The following is a 22,811-nucleotide window of genomic DNA, read 5'->3' as shown; positions in this document are numbered from 1 at the left end:
TCCTAATCATATGTCATGACTTTTTCTTACCCATTTTTTATTATATTTGGCCAAAACTCAAGGCACAGCTACTTGTTTTGATTGGTATTTTATCATGTCTTTTTTTTCGAAATTTAAGCTCCATTTGTTTGAGTTCGAATATCGTGTGTGGAAACTGGATCTGATACGAAGCCTGACAAAGCTTTAAACAGCATAATGCTGGCAATTAATATTTGTGTCACATACTCATAGCTACTTATGCGTATATTTGCAGTTGAAATACTTTTCGTTTTCATGTTTATTGAAACTTTATTTTGACTGGGATTAAATATTAATTAAAAATGTGTATGAAATGCAAAATTATTTGTATTTTCGTTTCGGCGCCTTTGTTGCTAGTGAGGCATGTACATTTAATTTAATTGATTGATTCATGCTTGGTTAAACATTTATTTTATTTATACAAACTGTTGATTGCTCCTAAAGAACAAATAACATAAAAACTCTTGTGTAAATGGGCAAAGATTTGCATTATGTTTGTTATGAGGAAAAAAAACCACAAATATTATTAATAAAATAGGCAAATTCAAAACTAAAAATTGCGTACATCCTGAGGTATTTAAAAAATGCAAACATACATGCAATAAAAAGGGAATACAATTTGAAATTTTATTTTATTTTCTTAAAGCCTACAAATCGTTAAAAGTTTTAACTTAAAACATTTGTATATTAGAAGTATGCTCGAAGTAAACATAGATCTCTGTCATATTTTAGTCAACATATAGAAACACAAAAAAAAAAAAAAAAAACAGTAACCTATCATGGCTATGGAAAGACTTTGCGGCTTCGATAAATTGAATTTGATGAAGAGCCATCACATGACATCCATGGAGTTCGGGGCCCATAACCTATCCTTGGCCACAAGCAACTTTACCAATCCGTATGCTCTGATGGCACCACGCTATCCGAACGTAAGAAGGAACGGATACATTGTGGCAATGCTTTTGTTTTGATTAATGTTTCCACAGCCCGACAACACCTTGCCCAAGCTGCTTCACGAGTGTCCTGAGGTGTGCAAGGAGATCGATCATGGAACCACCACCATCGGCTTTAAGTATCAGGGTGGCGTGGTTTTGTGCGCCGACTCGCGTGCCACTGCCGGCTCTTATGTGAACTCGCAGACGGTTAGGAAGATTGTGGAGCTTAACGACTATATGCTGGGCACAATGGCTGGATGTGCTGCCGATTGCACTTACTGGCATCGAGTGCTAACTTATGAGACGCGTCTCCACGAGCTCCGCTTCCGCCAACGCCTTCCTGTGGACTCCGTAGCACGCATTATGAGCAATGTTTCGTACCAATATAGGGGCATGGGTCTGAGCATGGGCATGATGCTGGCAGGCTGCGATAGCCAGGGGGTTAAGCTAATGTATGTGGACTCGGACGGCGTACGATTGGATGGCAATTGCTTTTCGGTGGGAAGCGGCTGTACCTTTGCCTTGAGCTATCTCGATACAAACTACAAATGGGAGCTAACCGATGAGGAGGCATATGACTTGGCACGTCGTGCTATTTGTCAAGCCACATACACTGACGCCTTCTCAGGTGGGACGGTACGTCTTTATCACATCACTCCTAAAGGCTGGAAGAATATATCCAACACAGACTGTAAGCAGCTGCGCGAAATATATGAGGCCGACAAAAAGGAGAAGCTCGCCGAGAAGGCTGCCCTAGAGAAGCTTTAAAAACCGTTGTTACCTTTGCATATATTTATTTGCAAATATTTATTTCGCGTTTCACAAGCCCAGTAGCATTTGAAACGATGTATAGTTGCATACCTGTTTGTTGTTTTCTATTACTAAACACTTTCCATCAATGATGGAAACCCAAAATGCCACAAATACTTACTTCTATATAACAAGCTACTAATAGCTAGACCAGATGATTTGGCGTTTATTATATTTGATATTGAATTTTCTGTTTTAATACATAATTAATTTAAATATCACAAATTTTTGTAACAAATTGTACAACCATTTCAGGTTCCATAATAATTATTTCTATTCCCCAAACCTTAATGCCTCTTTGGCTTAAAAATCCCCTCGCGTTTTGCATTTCTCGAAATTCAGATTTATTTTCAGTTATTTTTAAATAAAAATCCATACAAATTGTCGAAATACCTTAACTTATGGCTCATTATGCGAAACAATGCAGAAAGTTAAACAAAGCTTAAATAACAGCTTATGGCAAAGAACCAGGGGGTTTAATTTTTTGTTGACTGTTGCAGCTCCTGTCTAGATACGACGAAATTGGAAAAGTGATCAAACATATGAAAGATTATGGGCATAAAAAAGCGAAGCACATCAAATATGTTTGATATAAACTTTTAATGACAACCACCACGTGCTCGCAAAGCCGCGATGGCTGCCATTCAAAATGGCAACCGTACAAGCGATGGCCTCAGCTGAGAGATGAGAGCTGACGACATCGGAAGTTTGTAGAGGCGGAAAATCCATTTATCATTTGAGATGTGTGTGTGTATTTGTACATTTGTGTCCGTGTGTGTGACTGACAATGCAAAGAATGCATACAAAGGCATAACAGCAGGCGCTCGCAGACAAACTTCTATGGATAATATTTGCATGTTAAAAAAAACTAGAGCTTAACAATATTGTCACTTGCTACAAGAAATTTCTGTGCCACGAGCTTTATTTGTATTTGCACAGCACATAACATTCGCAACAGTGAATAACTCTATGCATGTACATACTTATATTCATATCCATTTTCCGTTCTGATTCCGATTCCACCCAGATTGATTATGAGTTCTTAAGTTAACAGTAAATGTGTTAAGTGTTTCTATCAGAAACCTATTTTATACGAGCCTGGAATGCGTCAAGAAATACATACAATTTGTTTTAGAAAATTTGGAAGAAAAAAAGGTTACAGATATGTATATTATACAATTATTGAGTTAGCTTAGTATCAGAATTGGGTAATACAAGTATTCTATTATTTTACTTTTCAAATTATCTAATACAAATAATCTTCGTTTTATTTTTCAGTAAATACAGTTGGCCATCAATTACTATCGAGTTCTCAAGTCAGAGACACTTATTGGTTGGCAGGATGAAAAATATTGTTAAAAATTTAAGATAAAAATAATTTTAATTTATAATTCAAAAACCTGCCTGCTGAATTACAAAAAACAGTCTTTAATCTTAAGCAAGTATTTTGCGCGTCAGTTTTGTGGCTTGCTTATTCCTAAATTTTAACATCATCAAGAGATTTTAGGACCAGATTTTTGGCATAACCTTTCGTTTCTGATTTGCGTATTTCCATAACTCGTATTTGAAAGCGGAATCTGTGATCGTATTTGTGCGCTGCTTATGTGCTGCTCATGTGTGCGTGAAACTGTGCCAAGATATGATGAGAAAAACAACAACAACAACAGCAGCAGCAGCAGCCCCAGAGTGAGGCATAGGCTCCAGAAAATGCCGATATCATATACATATTTGCATATCAAGTATCTGAATGTGTATACTATATACATGAATATTCATTTGCAGTTGCTGCCTCTGAATGATTCCGCTTCAATGCTGCGGCTGGGGCATCTCAATGCCTGCAATCAGTGGGATTAAGGCACATCGTTAACGAACTGACTGCCAGACTGATTCTTTGCCTGACGCTTGTTTTGTTTTCTCCACCCAGCCTCGAATGTTTTGACTATCTAAAGACGCGCGCCAGCGAGTTCAAAGGAATGTGAGTTTAATTGAGTGATTTACACAATTGGCAACAAGTGTTTATCTCTCCGTCTCGGTCCTTATATTTTCATGTGTGTGCCTTGTACCGCGTGCCGTGCCTGCAACAAATTCCATAAAGGGACTGAGTCATGTTCATGGGTTCAATGGGATTACGATATCTCTCGTCTCACAAAGCACTCCATAGTAAAAATCTTAAATGAGAACCACGTTATTCACCAATTCCGATTGATATTCCTGAATGTTTCCAATGACCATATGAGCGAAATACACTGCCGACAACCTAAACATAAAAACACTATTGTTGTTAAATGGACTCAAACAATTTTTTAAAACAAAGATGGGCTATACTAAAATAAAATTGTATTCAGTTTGTCAGTTGATTTCTTTGGAGTCATAATTCGTGAGCGTTGTCTGGTCACACTGCAGAATTTTAATGGAGCATTCGACCATTCGAAAAACTGATTAAAAATCCAAATTTAGTGAAAAGGTACATTTTTAAAATTGATGTTATTTTAGAAAGATCTCTCATAGCAATAACCTGCTACCATTTGTTTTAATGAACTTAAGGGCTTCGCAAATAATGGCGAAAGTCTAAGCTGTGGGATTTCTTTTCTCACATCGGCTGTTTGAGATAGTTGACGAAACAAGTCAATAATTGTGATTAATAGAACCGCTTTAGTAAATGACTCTCACGTATTAAACAAGGATTACCTGAAAGTAAATACTTGCCATATGTAACAGTTTTTATTTTTCATTTATTTGCCTACGTGATTTAAAGATGTTTCAGTTAATTGATCTCTATATTTTGTTTATAATCCTAGATTATAGAACACAAACAAGAGGTAATTACTATCCATCTGCAGTAAACTTTTCGCCAAAATTTCTTCTATTTCTCTGCAGAATCAACCGATAATAGGAGAACAATGTTTTCAGAAATATATTTGTACTAAAATTTCTTAATGAACTAATAAATTGCACACAAAAGACGTTGCACGAAGGACCACTCAAGTAAATACTTGTAGTAATTGACTCTTCTTATAGGATATGGAAAAAATTTACAATATTAATTTGTTTAGAACCTAATCAATGCCTAAAGCTACATTGAAGCGTTTGGCTTTAAATCTAGCTGCTCGTCATGCAGTTTTAATCAAAACTGGAAAAAAAGAAAGCTGCAATAGCTACAATACCAATCGCTTTTCCACGCTCCTCCTACACCTCCCAGAGACCACTCTAATCTTTGGTTAGCTTTTGCTCTGCAGCTGGTGCTGCGTTAGTTGCATGTCGAATGCAACCAAAATATTTAGCCACGAGCTGCGCAAACACAGTCCTGGCTGCCCACAACAGCAAAGGTAACAATCTAGGCAGCATGTGTAAGCGCTTTTTAAAAACATTTTGTTCGCAAATATTGAAATACATACATAGTCGTATATAGCATAGTATCGAAAGTTGTAAAAATCGTTTAAAAATATGCCAAGCTGGCCGCAAAACGCGTCTGTCATGCTGCGGCTTACCAAATGAAAAACGGACAACAGAACACGGACATCGAGGCGGAGGTGGACATTGAGACGGACATGGACAAGGATCCGGACAGGAGAGTGGGATTGAGACTGGGCGTGGATGTGCAAAAGTTGAAATTGAAAGGCAGACAATGCTCTGACAAACTGAATGGCGGTTTTTAGCGATATTTGCGAATTTATTGTTGCTGTAGTTGTGCGATTTCAGTCGTCAGTTCCACATATAAATTACAGTTTGACGCGATTTTATTGTCGCGGTTGGTCGTTTTGCGTCTTTGTTGTTGTTGTTGTTGTGGGGTTGGCGTTTTGATGGTATTTTGGCCAGTTAGCAAATATTGCACAAAATGAAAGCAACCTCGGACTTTTGCATATATAAATTGTAAATATTTTGTCACATGAGTTTCAGTCGGACTGCGACATTTAAAATCTGGGCTCTCTTTTTATACCCTGTACCCAAAGGGTACAAGGGTATATTAGTTTTGTGCGAGTGCACATGGAACACACAGAAGGAGGCTTGGTAGACCCCACAAAGTATATATATTCTTGATCAGCATGACAAGCCGAGTCGATATAGCCATGTCCGTCTGTCCGTCTGTCCGTCTGTCTGTCCGTCTGTCTGTCTGTATGAACGCAAGGATCTCCGAAAGTATAAGAGCTAGAATAACCAAACTTGGTATACAGATTCTCCTGAGACCGAGAAAGGACGAGTTTGTTAATTTTTTCTGATCCGCCCCCCCACTCCCCCCCTATTACTGATTTTCTATAACTCCCGTAATTCTTGGAATTTTGAACTAAAATTTGGTAGTCACATTAGGTTAGTAATTATATATCCGTATACCAAGTTTCATTATGATAGAATGATCGGAAAGAAAGTTATAGCCATATAACCAGGCCCAATGCACACATACATACATATGTACAAGTACACAAACACGCATAAGGCACGATTCTGATGTAAATGTAAATGTATGTATGCATGCATGGAATATTTTATATTTAATTTAGTTAATTAATTAAATTAATTTAGTTAATTAATTAAATTAAATTAATTAATGAAATAAATTAAATTAATTAATTTAATAAAATTAATTTAATTAATTTTTTGTGGGGTGGTACAGGGTATTTAAGAGTTGAGCCTGCTCGACTTTAGCATTCCTTTCTTGTTATTTGATCATCAAATGGGAGGTAGAAAGGAAAAGCGTCTTAAGGGGACTCAAGAGAAAAGAAACAGAAAATATAAATTTATTTGTTATCAAATGTTGCTTTCAAATATGTTCACCTTTTGTGTTCATTATTGCGTGACGAACAAAAATAATAAATTATCAACGAAACTTCAAAGAATTGTGAAAATGAATAATGAATAAGTGTATCAAATGAGCTTCCTAGAATCAGAAGCACTTTTTGCTTGGCTTTCAATTTTTGGTGATCAATATTATTATTTTTATCAGTGAGAAAATGAAAAGGCATCGCTACCCTAAGTGCCTTAATTTATTTATTAAGACTGCACAGTACACTTAGAAGTGTGGCTTCCCGGCAGAGCCTGCATTCATTTTGTGAAGGTGATATTTAACGATATAGTCCTCTTAATAGCTAACCAAGTTACTCAGCTAAAGAGGAAGCGCTAATCTGAGCGAGGAATAGCCAAATGGATTCTGAGTATTCCTATAAAGGTTGCTTCTTCAGTCTCAATCGCTCAGTCGCTCCAACTAAGTATTTTTATTTTTTTAAAGAAAGCATTATTCTCATAAGCTTCTATATTATTTTTATACCCTGTACCCGTAGGGTAAAAAGGGTATATTAGGTTTGTGCAAAGTATGTAACATGCAGAAGTAAGCATCTCCGACCCCATAAAGTATATATATTCTGAATCAGCATGACGAGAGAAATCGATCTAGACATGTCCGTCCGTCCGTCCGTCTGCCCGTCTGTCCGTCCGTCTGGATGAACGCGAGGATCTCAGAAACTATAAAAGCTAGAATAACCAAAGTTGGCATCCAGATTCTCCTAGGTCCGAGAAAGGACGAGTTTATTTTTTTTTTGGAATTTTCCCCCCCTTCCCCCGCTACAGAATTTCGTCAATAGCGTCCACATTTCAAATGCTACCTAAACCAAACTTTGCACACATAATTTATATATAATTGTCTACTGTTGTTCAAAATTTTATTCAATTCGGTCAATTCTCAGAAAAGTTATGAGCCAAACAAATTCTCGCCAGTACAACCTCCCCAAACTGCAGCAACAAGTTCGCTCTTCTTCTTCCTCTTTTTGCTGCTGCTATGGGCGCATATAACTCAGTGACGGAAGTTTACCTGGGTACAGGGTATTACACTGTCGGGCTTGCTCGACTGTAGCGTTCTCTCTTGTTATACCCTGTACCCGTAGGGTAAAAAGGGTATATTAGGTTTGTGCAAAGTATGTAACATGCAGAAGGATGCATCTCTGACCCCATAAAGTATATATATTCTGAATCAGCATGACGAGAGAAATCGATCTAGACATGTCCGTCCGTCCGTCCGTCTGTCCGTCCGTCTGGATGAACGCAAGGATCTCAGAAACTATAAAAGCTAGAATAACCAAAGTTGGCATCCAGATTCTCCTAGGTCCGAGAAAGGACGAGTTTATTTTATTTTTTTTTAATTTTCCCCCTCTTCCCCCGCTACAGAATTTCGTCAACAGCGTCCACATTTCAAATGCTACCTAAACCAAACTTTGCACACATAATTTATATGTAATTATCTACTGTTGTTCAAAATTTATTTATTCAATTCGGTCAATTCTAAGAAAAGTTATTAGCAAAACAAATTCTCGCCAGTACAACCCCCACAAACTACAGCAACAAGTTCGCTCTTCTTCTTCCTCTTTTTGCTGCTGCTATGGGCACATATAACTCAGTGACGGAAGTTTACCTGGGTACAGGGTATTACACTGTCGGGCTCGCTCGACTGTAGCGTTCTCTCTTGTTATACCCTGTACCCGTAGAGTAAAAAGGGTATATTAGGTTTGTGCAAAGTATGTAAAATACAGAAGGAAGCATCTCCGACCCCATAAAGTATATATATTCTTGATCAGCATGACGAGAGAAATCGATCTAGACATGTCCGTCCGTCTGGATGAACGCGAGGATCTCAGAAACTATAAAAGCTAGAATAACCAAAGTTGGCATCCAGTTTCTCCTAGGTCCGAGTAAGGACGAGTTTATTTTATTTTTTGGAATTTCCCCACCCCCCCCCCTCCCCCGGTACAGAATTTCGTCAATAACGTCCACATTTCAAATGCTACCTAAACCAAACTTTGCACACATAATTTATATATAATTGTCTACTGTTGTATAACTCAGAGACGGAAGTTTACATGGGTACAGGGTATTACACTGTCGGGCTTGCTCGACTGTAGCGTTCTCTCTTGTTATTAACATAAATTATGTATTTTTAATTACGTCACTTTTATTCCCTGTACCCGAACGATAAAAGGGGTATATGTATTAGGATTAAGCAGAGTATGATGGGAAATCTTTATCAGGAAGACTAGACAAATCGGTCTAGACATGTGCGCCCATCTGTCTTTTTGTCTGTCAGTATGGATGAACGCCATATAGACCAAACGTAGTATGTAGACTCTTTTGAGATCAGTGCATAGTAATTGACTGTCGGACTTGCTCATTTTTGCTAGATTATAAATAGATGACCTATAATTTGAGCTTGTAATCTAATTCTGGTGTCCCATTGATGTAAATGTGCAGCATAAACACTAAACTGGATGACTGGCATCATTCTAATAATGAACACCTTGAATGAAACCCGAAAATTCATAATATTTTTGTAAATTATTTCATGGTCAAATACTAAAAATAATCAATAATCACGCTACATCGTGTAATTTGTTTTATTGTGAGTAGAGTGGTCTCAATTGATAAGAATGCACAGCTTAGTCTAGCGAATGCCAACAAAAGGAAAGCAAAGTGAAAATGGAAAAAGAACGAATTGTAGACACCTTTTCAAATAAATTTATTTCATGTGTGATGATTAGTACTTTAAATAAGACTCAGAGGGTCCTTACTTTCCTCACTAGTAGAGAATGTAACATGTAATTCCTATGTAATTCCCAATATGTAATTCCTTTAATTTAAATGCTTGAATTAAAATCTAATTATGCTCTTGAACTGAGTGATAGAGAAAATGTCTCGAAGAAACTTAAATTGCAAGCAAGTGCAAGCAACTACTGTCTCTTAACAAATATACATATATTTATATTACAAAGCTAACAGTGTTTGTTAAAATTGCTGGCTCAAGCAGAATACAACAGGTTGTCTTACTTAATATAAATATAAATATGTATATTTGGAGAATATTATTTTCTAAGCATTGCAAAAATCATCACAGTTTTGGGATACTTGGATTTTAGTTAGGGTATCAAAACAAAGCAAGTGTGTTTTAGCACAGCTTCTAATACGCAGTAGCCATTTGACCAGCGCCAGAGCAACAACTGAAGCGTTGAGAAACATTTCAGAGTGGAATTATGAAGCCTACATTTTCAAAATATATCACAATGCGTCTTCAGCTGACTAATGTGTTCCAATTGCTGATCTACATGCGTCTCGCCTGCAGCTGCAGCAGCAGTAGTGCTAATACCAGATTTCAGGAGCTTCCCGAGGTTCACGGAACCAAGTTTTACTATTTTGGATATGGCAGCAATATGCTGTCCAGTCGCATACACATAAACAACCCGACGGCAGTGAAAATTGGACCGGCATTGCTGCACAACTTCCGACTGGACTTTGCGCAATTTACGCAGCGCTGGAAAGGAGCTGTGGGCACCATTGTCCCCACTCCAGATGCCGAGACGTGGGGCACTCTCTGGGAAATAGATCTCGTCAATTTGCCAGACATAGACAAGTAAGTTAAAATGCCAACCGGATCGTCATTAGATTTTAAGTTCTAAGCATGTTGGAGGCAAACCCTGAAAACTATTTAGGTTGCAAGCAGAGATGCAAATAATTTGCGCACAAAATTATTGAGCTTCCTAAGTACTTGTATGTCATGAATGAATTCACTTGCGATTGGAAAAATTTCTGTGGGACTAACATTTAGAAGTCTATTTGAAAAATATGCAAAATTTATTTGTGTAATTTATTGGTCTGCCGTAGTTTCATTCAACGATTTAGACAATATTTGGGGGTGACATACGAGCTAGAAATTCAATTACAGTTTTCAATTTTCGTACAATTAATTTAAAAATTTCCACATTCATCTTTATCACCTGATAATGAAAAGAATTTTTTGAATGGATATTGTAACAAATCTACTATATATGTTTATGGTTTCGTAACATGTCAAAACTTGGCACTAAGAACATTCAATATTTATTAATGGTAGTTAATAATAGTTACATTTTTTTTGTGTGCTTTAATCCTTATACTTGTATCTGGACAACATCCTATAGAACCGGCGAACCAATTAAATTAATTAATTTTGCTTGATGTTTTTAAAAGTCGAATGGTCCAGTCAACAAATATAAATGCATCATTCCGCCGAATTTTTGAGAGATTCATTCTGACACTCCTTTGTTTCTAGGTTTAGAACTGGTTACATTATCCATTGTGCAATTCTTCTTAGAGTCTCCTTTGTTTCTAGGTTTAGAACTGGTTACATTATCCATTGTGCAATTCTTCTTAGAGTCTAAGTGGAAATTGAGAGATTTTGTAGTCACAGTAGACTGATGGACATGCTTCTTTTTAAATTTCCAGTCAGGAAGGCGTCCACTTGGGGACTTATGTGCCATTGACTGTAAACGTGGAGCTGAGAAACAGAACAACATTGCCGGCGCGTTGCTATCACTTAGTTGAGCAGCCCGCAACAAATCTCCACAACATGGTGTGGGATCAGGTGCCGGATGCTCGTCAGCCGTCAAAGACATATTTGCAGTGTCTGGTAAAGGGCTCGATAGAGAGTGGCATTCCTAACGAATATGTGCAGTTCCTGCAGGCCATCAGACACAATGGACGAGTGGCTAAGGGCTTGGAAGAGAAGCTACAATTGGCGGCTGTTGAACTTTTGCAGCAGCAAGAGAAGAATCTATTAAATGGTGATTGAACGACCTTGACAAGACAATTGCAATTTGACTGATAAGTAGAATTAAATGAAAAGTGTTCCACATTTTAGCAAAGTTTACAACCTACCAAGAGCTTTTATTCCCCGCTGATAAGCAAAATTGTGGGAATAATTTCCACGGAGCTTTCAGTGAGAGTGCTTGCGTAGTACAAGTATATGTATAATTTTGTTTTCATTGTCAAAGTCAGCGGCACAGTTTAGTGTGTGTGTGTCGTTCGAGCTGCGCTCAGCGTGTGTGCGGGAGTTTGTAAACAAGACCAGACAAGTTTTAAAAACAACTTGTTTATTGTGCAAAATTCAATAAGTGCAATCTGTGCAATCTGTGACTATTAATTCTACATAAACGTTTGGAGTAGTGCGACAGAAGGTAAGTTTTATGAAATTCTTATCTTTTGTTTGCACATTAATAGTCATAAAACAGCTGTTTGCTTAAAAGCTGCGCCACATGTTCTCGGGCTTTTGGTTGCGAGCTTCGCTAAATTTAAACCAATTTCAATACCAGAAGCTTGTTCAAGAACTTGCTACTGCTTTTATGGTTAGGGAATTTAATACTGCTTGCGTGCAGACACTGCTTATCCTGACATCGTCAAATGCAATTGGGTTGTTAAATCGGTATGTTAATTTCCCCATTTGGGAAATTTCCTTTCAGACAAAAAGGAATATAACTGAATTTTGAATTGAAGGTAATTTCAGTAACAGACTCAATTTAAAATATAGAATTAATTGCATATATGTAGGTATGCAGTCCGGTCTGCACAAGGACTGAAAGACGAAAAGATATATGTATTAATTTGTCATCGCATCGGAGTTTTCCCAAAGCTTCACTTCTATAACACACAAGATTTTTAAATTATTATTCATAGTTTATTTTTGTTCTTTATTAAAAAAGTAGAGTAAATGTTAAAATAAGAATTGGATCCCATTCGGATGCAATGATATATAGAGTGAACCAATCAATATGGATATAAGTAAAAACTAAAATTGAAAATCCAATAAAATTCCTTTTAAGGGGAAAGCGGCTTTGTTTTAACGCTCAATAGGTACTTTGTTAAATTCACTAAAATAAGCAGATCGTCTAGATTATAGTTTTCTTTTCAGATGGCCAGCAAATTCTACTACTTTGGCTTTGGGAGCAACATGTTGGCCCAACGCATACACATACAGAATCCCACAGCTAAGCGAATAGGTGCGGGAAAATTGGATGTAAGTAAATTATTATTATAGATAAATTGTTGGTCGGATCATTGATCATTCTATTGGGGCAGGACTACCGCCTGGACTTTTTTACCGAGTCAAAGAATTGGTTGGGTGCCCCAGCCACCATCGTGCCAACACCAGGTTCGCATGTCTATGGCGCGATTTGGGAAATAGATATGTGCAACCTGAAGGACCTTGATAAGTGAGTCGTCCCGCATGTCACATGAACGCCCATTGTTACCTTTGTTTCCTTGGCAGTCAAGAGAGCGTACCTGAGGGCGTCTATATACCCATCAGCGTGCCCGTTTTCTCACTGACATGCAAAGAAAATATCGTTTGCCGTGCCTATCATTTAAGCGAGCAACCGCAAACGGATTTACGGGGCCTTGGCAGTGGCCTGATACCCTACGACCGACAACCCTCGCAAACCTACCTCAAGGTGCTGGTGAAGGGCGCTTTGGAGACCGGCGTTCCTGATGAGTATATCAAATGGCTGCGATCCATCAAGAATAACGGCAAGAAGGTGGACACATTTGAGAAAAAGCTGCAATTGGCCGAAATGACGCTCAGCTGATTTCTCCAAATCAACTGAACTTTTAATTCCAAATTAATATTTTAGAGACATGTTCCAAGGAAATAAATAATGCTGCGCATTAAATATATTTTATATAACAGACAACTTCACACTTCAATACTTCAATTTAATGGATCTTATTAATTCTTCGATATTGTTGTAATACTAGCTGAAGTCGCTGGAAATATAAAAGTAAGGCTTTCAATTTTAAACCTCAAACCCCAATCCCAAAGTTGATGCTGGTTTGTATTTCTTGGCTCATCTTGCTTAAGGAGAAAATTATATCTGACACTATAATTTTGATGATATCTTCATTTAGAAAATGTTAGCTTTCCTGTATTTACAAAGGCTGCCCTCTAAATGGTGCCTTAACTCTACTGTTGTGTGTTGTGGATCTAAAAATCCATTTCAAACGATACGAAATATTACAAATATTGATTGGAAAGGCCCTTTTCGGTATTGGAAGCTTTCATGTACCAGGGAGCAACAGTCAACAAGCGTAATGTTTTGGCTTGCAGGATTCGCATTTGCAACTATTCCTTCCTGTAAGCCCTATCGCCAGGAAGCAGCAATGCATGTATACTTTTGAAGAGCCAACTTACTTTGTCTCTCAGCGTCGCTATGTTGATTTGGTCACTTGGCACAATTGACTTTAAATATTATTTGTTAAAAAAAAATTTCTAAGTTAAATTTATTAAAACTAATCATGGGATTCTGAATTTTCTCAGGATATGTACTCTCTTTTATTGCTGTCTAATAATTGAATGCTGGAATTTTATGTAAAGACGATTACTCCGTAAGTTGTAAGACCATGGCGGACTGAGGACTGCATTTTATGACCTTTAATTCTGAAGAAGCTATAAGTTCAGCAACTCCTTGGCATGTACCCTGCTGTTCCAAGGAACCATTTGGGTCTCTTTTTCTTATAAAAGGAACTGTGTCTCCTATATACAAGAACTGGTTGGCAGAATTATTCTCGTAGTTATCGCTAGTTATCCTTAAAATGTGACTTACCTTAAGGCAAATATTTTATACAGTTTCATTTATTTTAAATAACTAACAATTAAAGTACAACAGTATAACCCATGTGTGACCCTTCTTCTTTGATTTCTTCAACCTTAGGAAAACATGAATTAGCAGCAAGAGCTAAAACGTTTCCGCCGCAAATTATTTAATATTTAGCATACTTTGCGGCAGTATTTAAAATTATTGGCAAATTGGCTTGAGCCCCAGCTGCTAAATGGTGGGAAGACTGGCTAACATTAAAAACAGTGTAGCATTTTTTAAGCGGACGAATTTAATTTTAAAAACCCCATCTTGCTGCTGGTTTATGTTCGCCTGGTACTTCAGATTTTGGATTTTAGCATTTTTAGGCGATTTTATAAATTTTAGGAAAGCCGCAGCTGCCCTCGAACTTAGTTTGCAAACTGGCATCTTTGCTACGTACTAGGCGAACATAATGCAGTAGGAAGATGATTTTTAAACAAATTTAAAAATAATTTAATCCAGGTTTCACACCATTTAGCAGCCGGACTTCAAACCAATTGTGAAGTTGGTTTGAGCCCCAGCTGCTAAAAGGTGTGAAGACTGGCTAACATTCAAAACAGTGTAGCATCTTATAGGCGCCGGATTTAATTTTTAATTTTGAAAAAAAAATTCATCTTGCAGCTGGTTTATGCTCGCCTGGTACTTCAGATTTTGGATTTTAGCATTTGTAGGCGATTTTATAAATTTTAGGAAAGCCGCAGCAGCCCTCGAACTTAGTTTGCAAACTGGCATCTTTGCTATGTACTTACTAGGCGAACATAACCCAGTAGGAAGATGATGTTAACACAAATTTAAAAATAATTTAATCCAGGTTTCACACCATTTAGCAGCCGGACTTCAAACCAATTTGTCAAGTTGGTTTGAGTCCCAGCTGCTAAAAGGTGTGAAGACTGGCTAACATTAAAAACAGTGTAGCATCTTTTAGGCGGCCGAATTTAATTTTAAATTTTGAAAAAAATTCATCTTGCAGCTGGTTTATGTTCGCCTGGTACTTCTGATTTTGGATTTTAGCATTTGTAGGCGGTTTTTAAAATTTTTGGAAAGCCGCAGCTGCCCTCGAACTTAGTTTGCAAACTGGCATCTTTGCTATGTACTAGGCGAACATAACGCAGTAGGAAGATGATTTTTAAACAAATTTAAAAATAATTTAATCCGGGTTTCACACCATTTAGCAGCCGGACTTCAAACCAATTTGTCAAGTTGGTTTGAGCCCCAGCTGCTAAAAGGTGTGAAGACTGGCTAACATTAAAAACAGCGTAGCATCTTTTAGGCGGCCGAATTTAATTTTAAATTTTGAAAAAAATTCATCTTGCAGCTGGTTTATGCTCGCCTGGTACTTCAGATTTTGGATTTTAGCATTTGTAGGCGGTTTTTAAAATTTTTGGGAAGCCGCAGCTGCCCTCGAACTTAGTTTGCAAACTGGCATCTTTGCTATGTACTAGGCGAACATAATGCAGCAGGAAGATGATTTTAAAACAAATTTAAAAATAATTTAATCCAGGTTTCACACCATTTAGCAGCCGGACTTCAAACCAATTGTGAAGTTGGTTTGAGCCCCAGCTGCTAAAAGGTGTGAAGACTGGCTAACATTAAAAACAGCGTAGCATCTTTTAGGCGGCCGAATTTAATTTTAAATTTTGAAAAAAATTCATCTTGCAGCTGGTTTATGTTCTCCTGGTACTTCTGATTTTAGATTTTAGTATTTGTAGGCGATTTTATAAATTTTTGGAAAGCCGCAGCTGCCCTCGAACTTAGTTTGCAAACTGTCATCCTTGCTACGTACTAGGCGAACATAATGCAGTAGGAAGATGATATTAAAAAAAGATTAAACATAATTTAATCCAGGTTTCACACCATTTAGCAGCCGGACTTCAAACCAATTTGTCAAGTTGGTTTGAGCCCCAGCTGCTAAAAGGTGTGAAGACTGGCTAACATTAAAAACAGCGTAGCATCTTTTAGGTGGCCGAATTTAATTTTAAATTTTGAAAAAAATTCATCTTGCAGCTGGTTTATGTTCGCCTGGTACTTCTGATTTTAGATTTTAGTATTTGTAGGCGATTTTATAAATTTTTGGAAAGCCGCAGCTGCCCTCGAACTTAGTTTGCAAACTGGCATCTTTGCTACGTACTAGGCGAACATAATGCAGTAGGAAGATGATTTTTAAACAAATTTAAAAATAATTTAATCCAGGTTTCACACCATTTAGCAGCCGGACTTCAAACCAATTTTCAAGTTGGTTTGAGCCCCAGCTGCTAAAAGGTGTGAAGACTGGCTAACATTCAAAACAGTGTAGCATCTTTTAGGCGGCCGAATTTAATTTTAAATTTTGAAAAAAATTCATCTTGCAGCTGGTTTATGTTCGCCTGGTACTTCTGATTTTAGATTTTAGTATTTGTAGGCGATTTTATAAATTTTTGGAAAGCCGCAGCTGCCCTCGAACTTAGTTTGCAAACTGGCATCCTTGCTACGTACTAGGCGAACATAATGCAGTAGGAAGATGATATTAAAAAAAGATTAAACATAATTTAATCCAGGTTTCACACCATTTAGCAGCCGGACTTCAAACCAATTTGTCAAGTTGGTTTGAGCCCCAGCTGCTAAAAGGTGTGAAGACTGGCTAACATTCAAAACAGTGTAGCATCTTTTAGGCGGCCGAATTTAATTTTAAATTTTGAATAAAAATTCATCTTGCTGCTGGTTTATGTTCGCCTGGTACTTCTGATTTTAGATTTTAGCATTTGTAGGCGGTTTTTAAAATTTTTGGAAAGCCGCAGCTGCCCTCGAACTTAGTTTGCAAACTGGCATCTTTGCTACGTACTAGGCGAACATAATGCAGCAGGAAGATGATTTTTAAACAAATTTAAAAATAATTTAATCCAGGTTTCACACCATTTAGCAGCCGGACTTCAAACCAATTTTCAAGTTGGTTTGAGCCCCAGCTGCTAAAAGGTGTGAAGACTGGCTAACATTCAAAACAGTGTAGCATCTTTTAGGCGGCCGAATTTAATTTTAAATTATCAAAAAAATTCATCTTGCAGCTGGTTTATGTTCGCCTGCTACTTCTGATTTTGGATTTTAGCAATTGCTTGGCTATCGGCCGAGCTGAATTTTTTATTTTTTATTAGTCAGCTATATGAGTCCATCCTATACCCAATCCCTTCGCCCCCTCACCTACTTGTACCATCAATAAAAATCATTAAAAATTTATTTTTAGGCCTTTTTCTTTCTTTTATTTTTAGATTCAATAAATGCATAACTATTGATGTAATTTAATTACAAGAAAGATTTATATTTTTATAAAACAAATAATCTGCTACCTAATGTTGCAGCTTAAGCTAGTTTTACATTAAATGCGACAATTGTCGACAGGATACATTTAAGGGATAAGGGACTTAAATTTTTAAAATTATACAAAATACAATAAGAAATACAATATTTACATTATTTTCAATTAAATATAGAACATAAGCTATGCTTAAATGTATTATTTAATTTAAGCAAGAGATCCTGTCGAAAGATCCTGGTACTGGCACTTCTTTAGTCTTAGTGCGCTAGGACGTGAAATAAACAGTTTCTGAATCAATATCTCTAGTGTGCATGTGTGAGGGGCATTGCATATTGTTCTAAGGATTCAACTTGAACTTTATTTGATAAGCACCAACGGGGGACGTTTTGGCGTATTCCCACTGACTGTTATTGGATGAGCTGAACTCTTCTATTTCGTTAGTCATTGAGCCTTTGACGCAGCAAACGAGGCGGCTTGTGTTAAAGATAGAGGCGGCGTCTTCGATATCCTCTGGACTGTTAATTTGCATGTACGGGTAGATTGTTCTATCCCGTTTCAAAATGTTTAATACAAGAGCCAGGTGTATCCGATCCTTTTAAACAGACAAATAAAAAGTTTTTAATGTAAATTTATAACAAAATACATAAAGTAATTTAACAAAATAATCACCACATAGAAATGAAATGAAAACAAATTGCTTGGCAACGAAATGGTTTAGTTTCCCGAAGAGTTCGATCTGGCATGATATAGAAAACCACTTCAAGCCTGCCTTTCAAATAAATAGTGTAAAACAATCACAGCTTTCGCAATATAAAATGTGAATAAAAAAAATATCTTTGCGGTTGCAGAGTTTATGCGATTCGTTGTTTTTTGGGAATTGCGTTAAGAGGACTAAGAGAGAGAAGAGAGAGAAACACTGATAGACGGGCAGGACTTCGTTAGATTGAGGTCTGTTCGTCACTTCTCCAGTTTAATATACTCTTGAACGATTAAATTTGTGTTTCACGGAAATTTCAAATCTTCACCCAGAATATTGTTGCCAAAATCTTTTTTGCCAAATCCCCTCCCCTCACGTATCTTACTTATTGAACAGCAGCTTTGTTGGCAGGTGCCTCTTTTTGCAAAAATGAATTTAATTAATTTTAATCACTTATTTATGATGATTACCAATTTCCGCTCCTCATCTTCTTCTTGCCATCAACTCAATATGCTCGAAACGCTTTCATTGGACACTCCAGCCAGAGCACAAAAGTTTTTGGCCTCCACTCCTAAAGTGCAATTAAAGTGCAATTTACTGTTAGACGCCAAAGAAGATGCTCAAAAGTGTTTTTGTCTGAAGTCGTTTATGCATTTGCACGACCCACCTATTAATTTGTGCTTGAAAGTTTCATCCGAAATGCGAGGGGAGGCTGAGGGGAGATGCATTTCCAGCTGCATCTGCATACTGTTTGGCATAGGGCTGTGAGCTTAGTTGGCTGCCAAATAGTGTGCCAAAGTAATAATAAACATAATTTCCTGTTTGCTTGCCATCCACAGGCTAATTCAAAGACAGCAGCAAGTCAAAGGCTCTGCCGGACACTCTCAACTGGCTCTCAGCTGTACCGAGCTACGAGGCTACGGAGCTACGCCCTCAGCCATCTAGGTGTCTAAGTGCAAAAGTTCAACAAGCAGCAAAATATAATTTGGACTGACTTTAACAAAGTAAAAAGTTTTCTCCGCACCCCCACATTCACATCCACACCCTCATCCAACTGTAAGAGGTATAAAGCACAGTGGTCTTCATTTTTCTCAATTCGAAAGTCAATTTGCCAGATGAGGATACATATTTATTAAAATGAAGTATTATATCCCAAGAAAGTATTATAGAGCTTTCGGAATACTTAAGGCTTCTTCTTCCAAAACTGTTAATTACAGATTTTATGTTGTTGAGTTCTATTATTTATTATCTTCATTTTATTCCGATTAATTGCTCCGATAGCTCTTTATTTAAAGCCTGTGAAGAAGAGATTTTCTGTAAGTTTACAATTGAAATGCATGGGTTTTTGAAAAAAAAAAAATCCCCCGCTTTTGTTACATTTTAGAAACTGCCTCTTCACTCACAAACTGTAAAAACACACTTTATATCTAATTAAGAAAATAGGTTCTTATAACTAGAACTCAACCAATAATAGAAACACAAATTGATGAGCCAATTTATTGTGAATAAATGAAATAAAAAGTTCGAATATTTTAGTTTGTTACCACGAGTATTAATAAATAAATAATCCTTACTTCTTACATTGACAGTTTGACTGATTTTAAAAAATAATTGAGCTGATCATTTTCGGGACCTAAAGATGAGTTGGAGAGAACTTTATTGGTCTCGCATTTGGCTGTACTTCGAAAGCGTCAGTAGTGTGCCTGATCATTTCATTTTTCCGCCTCCTTCATTGAGACAAGTGGTAAGGTATTTTGTAAATTTTTTTGATAATTTTCTGTATCTATCGTCTGTTGTTATAACCAGTATCTCGGTATAAATCCTCTTGTTTTTTTTTTAAATTTTTTTTATTTTTAAAATTCATCTTAGTTGTCAATCTTTTTTGTTGCCCTGCTTTCGCGAGGAAGACGGAGCTTAGGGCATATATATATATATATATTACTTGTGTAAAGTTAATTCCTCAATTTGGAAATTTAAAACGCACACTTAAATGTTCGATTACCAAACAGACCACTGTGCCTGCACCTCGACGGCTTTGTTGCACTGTTGGCGCCGTGTTGTATGCTACAGTTTTGTGTAGTTGCAAGTTGTGGTCTTACTTTTGTGCAGTGTTGTAAATTAAATTTGCAAACGGTCTGGCAACTCGCAGTTGGTCTGCTGCTATACAAGGTTTATAATCGTTTGGGAATTGAAATGCAGTCGATTTTAAGTGTCTGTAAGTTTCTCTTTACAGTTCTTCGGCTGTGTTGGTCAGAAAAGTTTTCGTTAACATTTTTATTACATTTGGCGCCCAAGTTCTTTTTGCAGAGTGCGTCACTGTGTGGGAAAGTAAGTGCCATTAATTATTTAAAATGCATGGGTCATAACCATTTAGAAACATAGCCGGCTGACGGGAGCATGTAATGCGTTTTGCCTGACAAACTGACAAACTGACAAGCCACAAAACCCCTCGACAAAGTAAGCGACGCACGAATGGCAACAGCGTTGTGTATTTGCCGGTTTGGTTGTAATCATAAAACTTTACGATTTAAAAAACAAAATCACAAACGACAGGCAACTCATTGCGTGGACCTCAGCTGCTTGTGTCACATTTTGTGGGCATGAGAATTTAATTAAAATCCAAGCAATGTGCAACTGCAGCAGCCCATCCCCCATCCCCCTACTACCCCCACGCCTTTCTTCACACCACGATATGATGGCTGAAGCATCCCCCAAATTGGCGAGGCTCGACTCGGCTTGGCTTGGCTCGACTCGCACCGTTTAGTTTCAATCAAAGTTGTGCCAAAAAATTCACGCAAATTGACGCAGAAGTGACGTGGTGGCTGTGGCGCTGTCGTCAATAAAAAATATTTAGAAGTGTCATTCAGTCAGTTTGGCAGTCGGCGAGCGTAATTGAAACTCATTAGCGTGCATTTTAGTGGCCGTTTTGGACGCATTTGGAATCCTTTGTGCCTTGAACCCTTTGAAAAGTTACGCCGTGTGCTGAGATGGGGCGGTTTAAAGCTCCTCGACTGTGTTTGTCTCTGTGGGTGTGGTTGTGGGAGTGGGTGTATGTGTGTGTGTTTGCGTGTGTTGTGGTTGTGTGCGTGCGGTTTATGTGGTAAGTGTGTCATCCAATTGAGTGTAATGGGAACTTTTGTAAGCGAGGTATTTCCAAGCTTTTTTTCATTTAAATTAAATATAAAGCGTAAAGCGCAGTTGTGAGAATACCAGTTGGGAATACACGTAAAATAACAAATAAAACCAAACAAAGCACTGCTGGATGTGTACGAAAGAGTAAAGCATTTTTTGACACGAATATATCCATACATATATGTATATTATCATTGTAATTGTAATTGCACAACTCAATTCAAATTATTCCTCCAATTCTGCGTATTTTCAGATAAAACAATGGAAATTAATTTTGCAAGTAAGCCATGGAATGCCTAACTAACTGTAATTGAAATGTGCACTATACTTTCTTTTATTCCAAAAACCTAAAATTTGTGTACCCTGCGCATAAAATAATTAATTAATTTAACAAATTTTATGGTTTTCAAATTAATTGATTAAATGTACTTTTTAAAAATGGTTTCTTTACTGTGGGAGTATTTAAAAGTAGAGCCTGCTCGAACTTTCTTATTTAATAATTGAAATTCTGAAGATAGATTTATGTTTTTAAGTTTTGTAGACAGTCTGAAAAGTCGTCCAAGTGTATTACTTGGTCCTTTTAATTTGATTAACATCTAAGATTTAATGTGCTGTGAATTTTTCAGCTTTCTTTTCAAAGTTATATTTTTTGATAGCTGATCTTTTTTTTTTTAAGGAAAGCTTAAATCGGAGCATCATTAACCCGAAACCGAATAAGTTTTGCCTCAAAGGATTTCTATTATAAATTTAAAAGTAGGTGTATGGGCTGGGAAAATTGGAGAAGGCTTGAAAAGTTATGCAATGAAATAAAAAATAAATTAAATATAAGAAAAGCATATATAGTAAAATAATTCTTATAATGTTCAGTCGAGAGCTTTTTTTTTCTATGACGACGCATTGTCTCAAAGTACTCAAGATTTTGAACTATAGCCAAAACTTTAGTGTATAGTATATACGTAAGTTATCATTGTAAAATTATTTTAGCCGCAGCTCAAAGCGACCACAATTTATTTCACATATCAGCCGCAGGAACTGACAGCCACAGTTGTAACCGCAGCGAGTGCCGATAAGGGCGATTTCTGCACAATTTGAAAAGCCAACTCTCTTTTATTTTAATTGACTTGCCATAAACTATAAATTAACAACACCCAGTGCCTGTAATTATGCCACATGCGGAGTGTGCGACACATCAAACTATTTGAACGACTGAAACTCAAATGAATTCACAACCACAGACATGGCGCAAATTCAATTTACGCCGTGTGCCCATTTCCTACTACTATATTAAGTACATTTTCCGGGCCAAGTCAAGAAAGCGCGTCCATCAAGTGTAAAGAAAACTTGATGCCCAATTTGCATATACAAGTGCGTATGTAGTTCTTGGCACTTGGCAGGCGAGTTCAAAGCAAACAACTTTTTGGCAGATGAAAGTTGTGTCAAAAACTATTAATTACTGTAGACGTTTCGTCCCCCTCCCTCCACCCCAAGACATACACACAGCCGAGCGATTTTCGATT

General features: G+C 37.2%; 3 protein-coding genes across 6 annotated transcripts; all 3 read left to right on the top strand.

The window, feature by feature from the left end:
- Window positions 1-767: 767 nt before the first annotated feature.
- LOC115622967 (proteasome subunit beta type-5-like) lies at window positions 768-1,960 on the top strand. Its single transcript, XM_030517116.1, has 2 exons — window positions 768-947; window positions 1,005-1,960. The coding sequence occupies exons 1-2, from the start codon at window positions 798-800 to the stop codon at window positions 1,719-1,721; spliced, it is 867 nt and encodes a 288-aa protein (XP_030372976.1). The 5' UTR covers window positions 768-797; the 3' UTR covers window positions 1,722-1,960.
- A 7,778-nt stretch (window positions 1,961-9,738) lies between these two features.
- On the top strand, window positions 9,739-11,421 carry LOC115622734 (gamma-glutamylcyclotransferase-like). Its single transcript, XM_030516774.1, has 2 exons — window positions 9,739-10,146; window positions 10,998-11,421. Exons 1-2 carry the CDS (start codon window positions 9,770-9,772, stop codon window positions 11,341-11,343), a joined length of 723 nt encoding a protein of 240 aa, XP_030372634.1. The 5' UTR covers window positions 9,739-9,769; the 3' UTR covers window positions 11,344-11,421.
- LOC115622735 (gamma-glutamylcyclotransferase-like) lies at window positions 11,315-13,237 on the top strand. Of its 4 annotated transcripts, none has more exons than XM_030516775.1 (4): window positions 11,315-11,335; window positions 12,460-12,564; window positions 12,627-12,760; window positions 12,817-13,237. In XM_030516775.1, the coding sequence occupies exons 1-4, from the start codon at window positions 11,333-11,335 to the stop codon at window positions 13,130-13,132; spliced, it is 558 nt and encodes a 185-aa protein (XP_030372635.1). In that variant the 5' UTR covers window positions 11,315-11,332; the 3' UTR covers window positions 13,133-13,237. The 4 variants fall into 4 exon arrangements, with proteins under 4 accessions (XP_030372635.1, XP_030372637.1, XP_030372636.1 ...); XM_030516777.1 differs by lacking the exon at window positions 11,315-11,335 and adding an exon at window positions 11,568-11,728; XM_030516776.1 differs by lacking the exon at window positions 11,315-11,335 and adding an exon at window positions 11,568-11,728 and having other exon boundaries at window positions 12,441-12,564.
- The last annotated feature ends 9,574 nt before the right edge of the window (window positions 13,238-22,811 follow it).

The sequence above is a fragment of the Scaptodrosophila lebanonensis genome, unplaced genomic scaffold (genome assembly GCF_003285725.1).
Source record: "Scaptodrosophila lebanonensis strain 11010-0011.00,11010-0021.00 unplaced genomic scaffold, SlebRS2 tig00000043-arrow-pilon, whole genome shotgun sequence".
In the NCBI taxonomy this organism is placed as follows: Eukaryota; Metazoa; Arthropoda; class Insecta; order Diptera; family Drosophilidae; genus Scaptodrosophila; species Scaptodrosophila lebanonensis.
The sequence above is the reverse complement of the archived record's forward strand: the minus strand, read 5'-3'. Positions and strand labels throughout refer to the sequence as shown.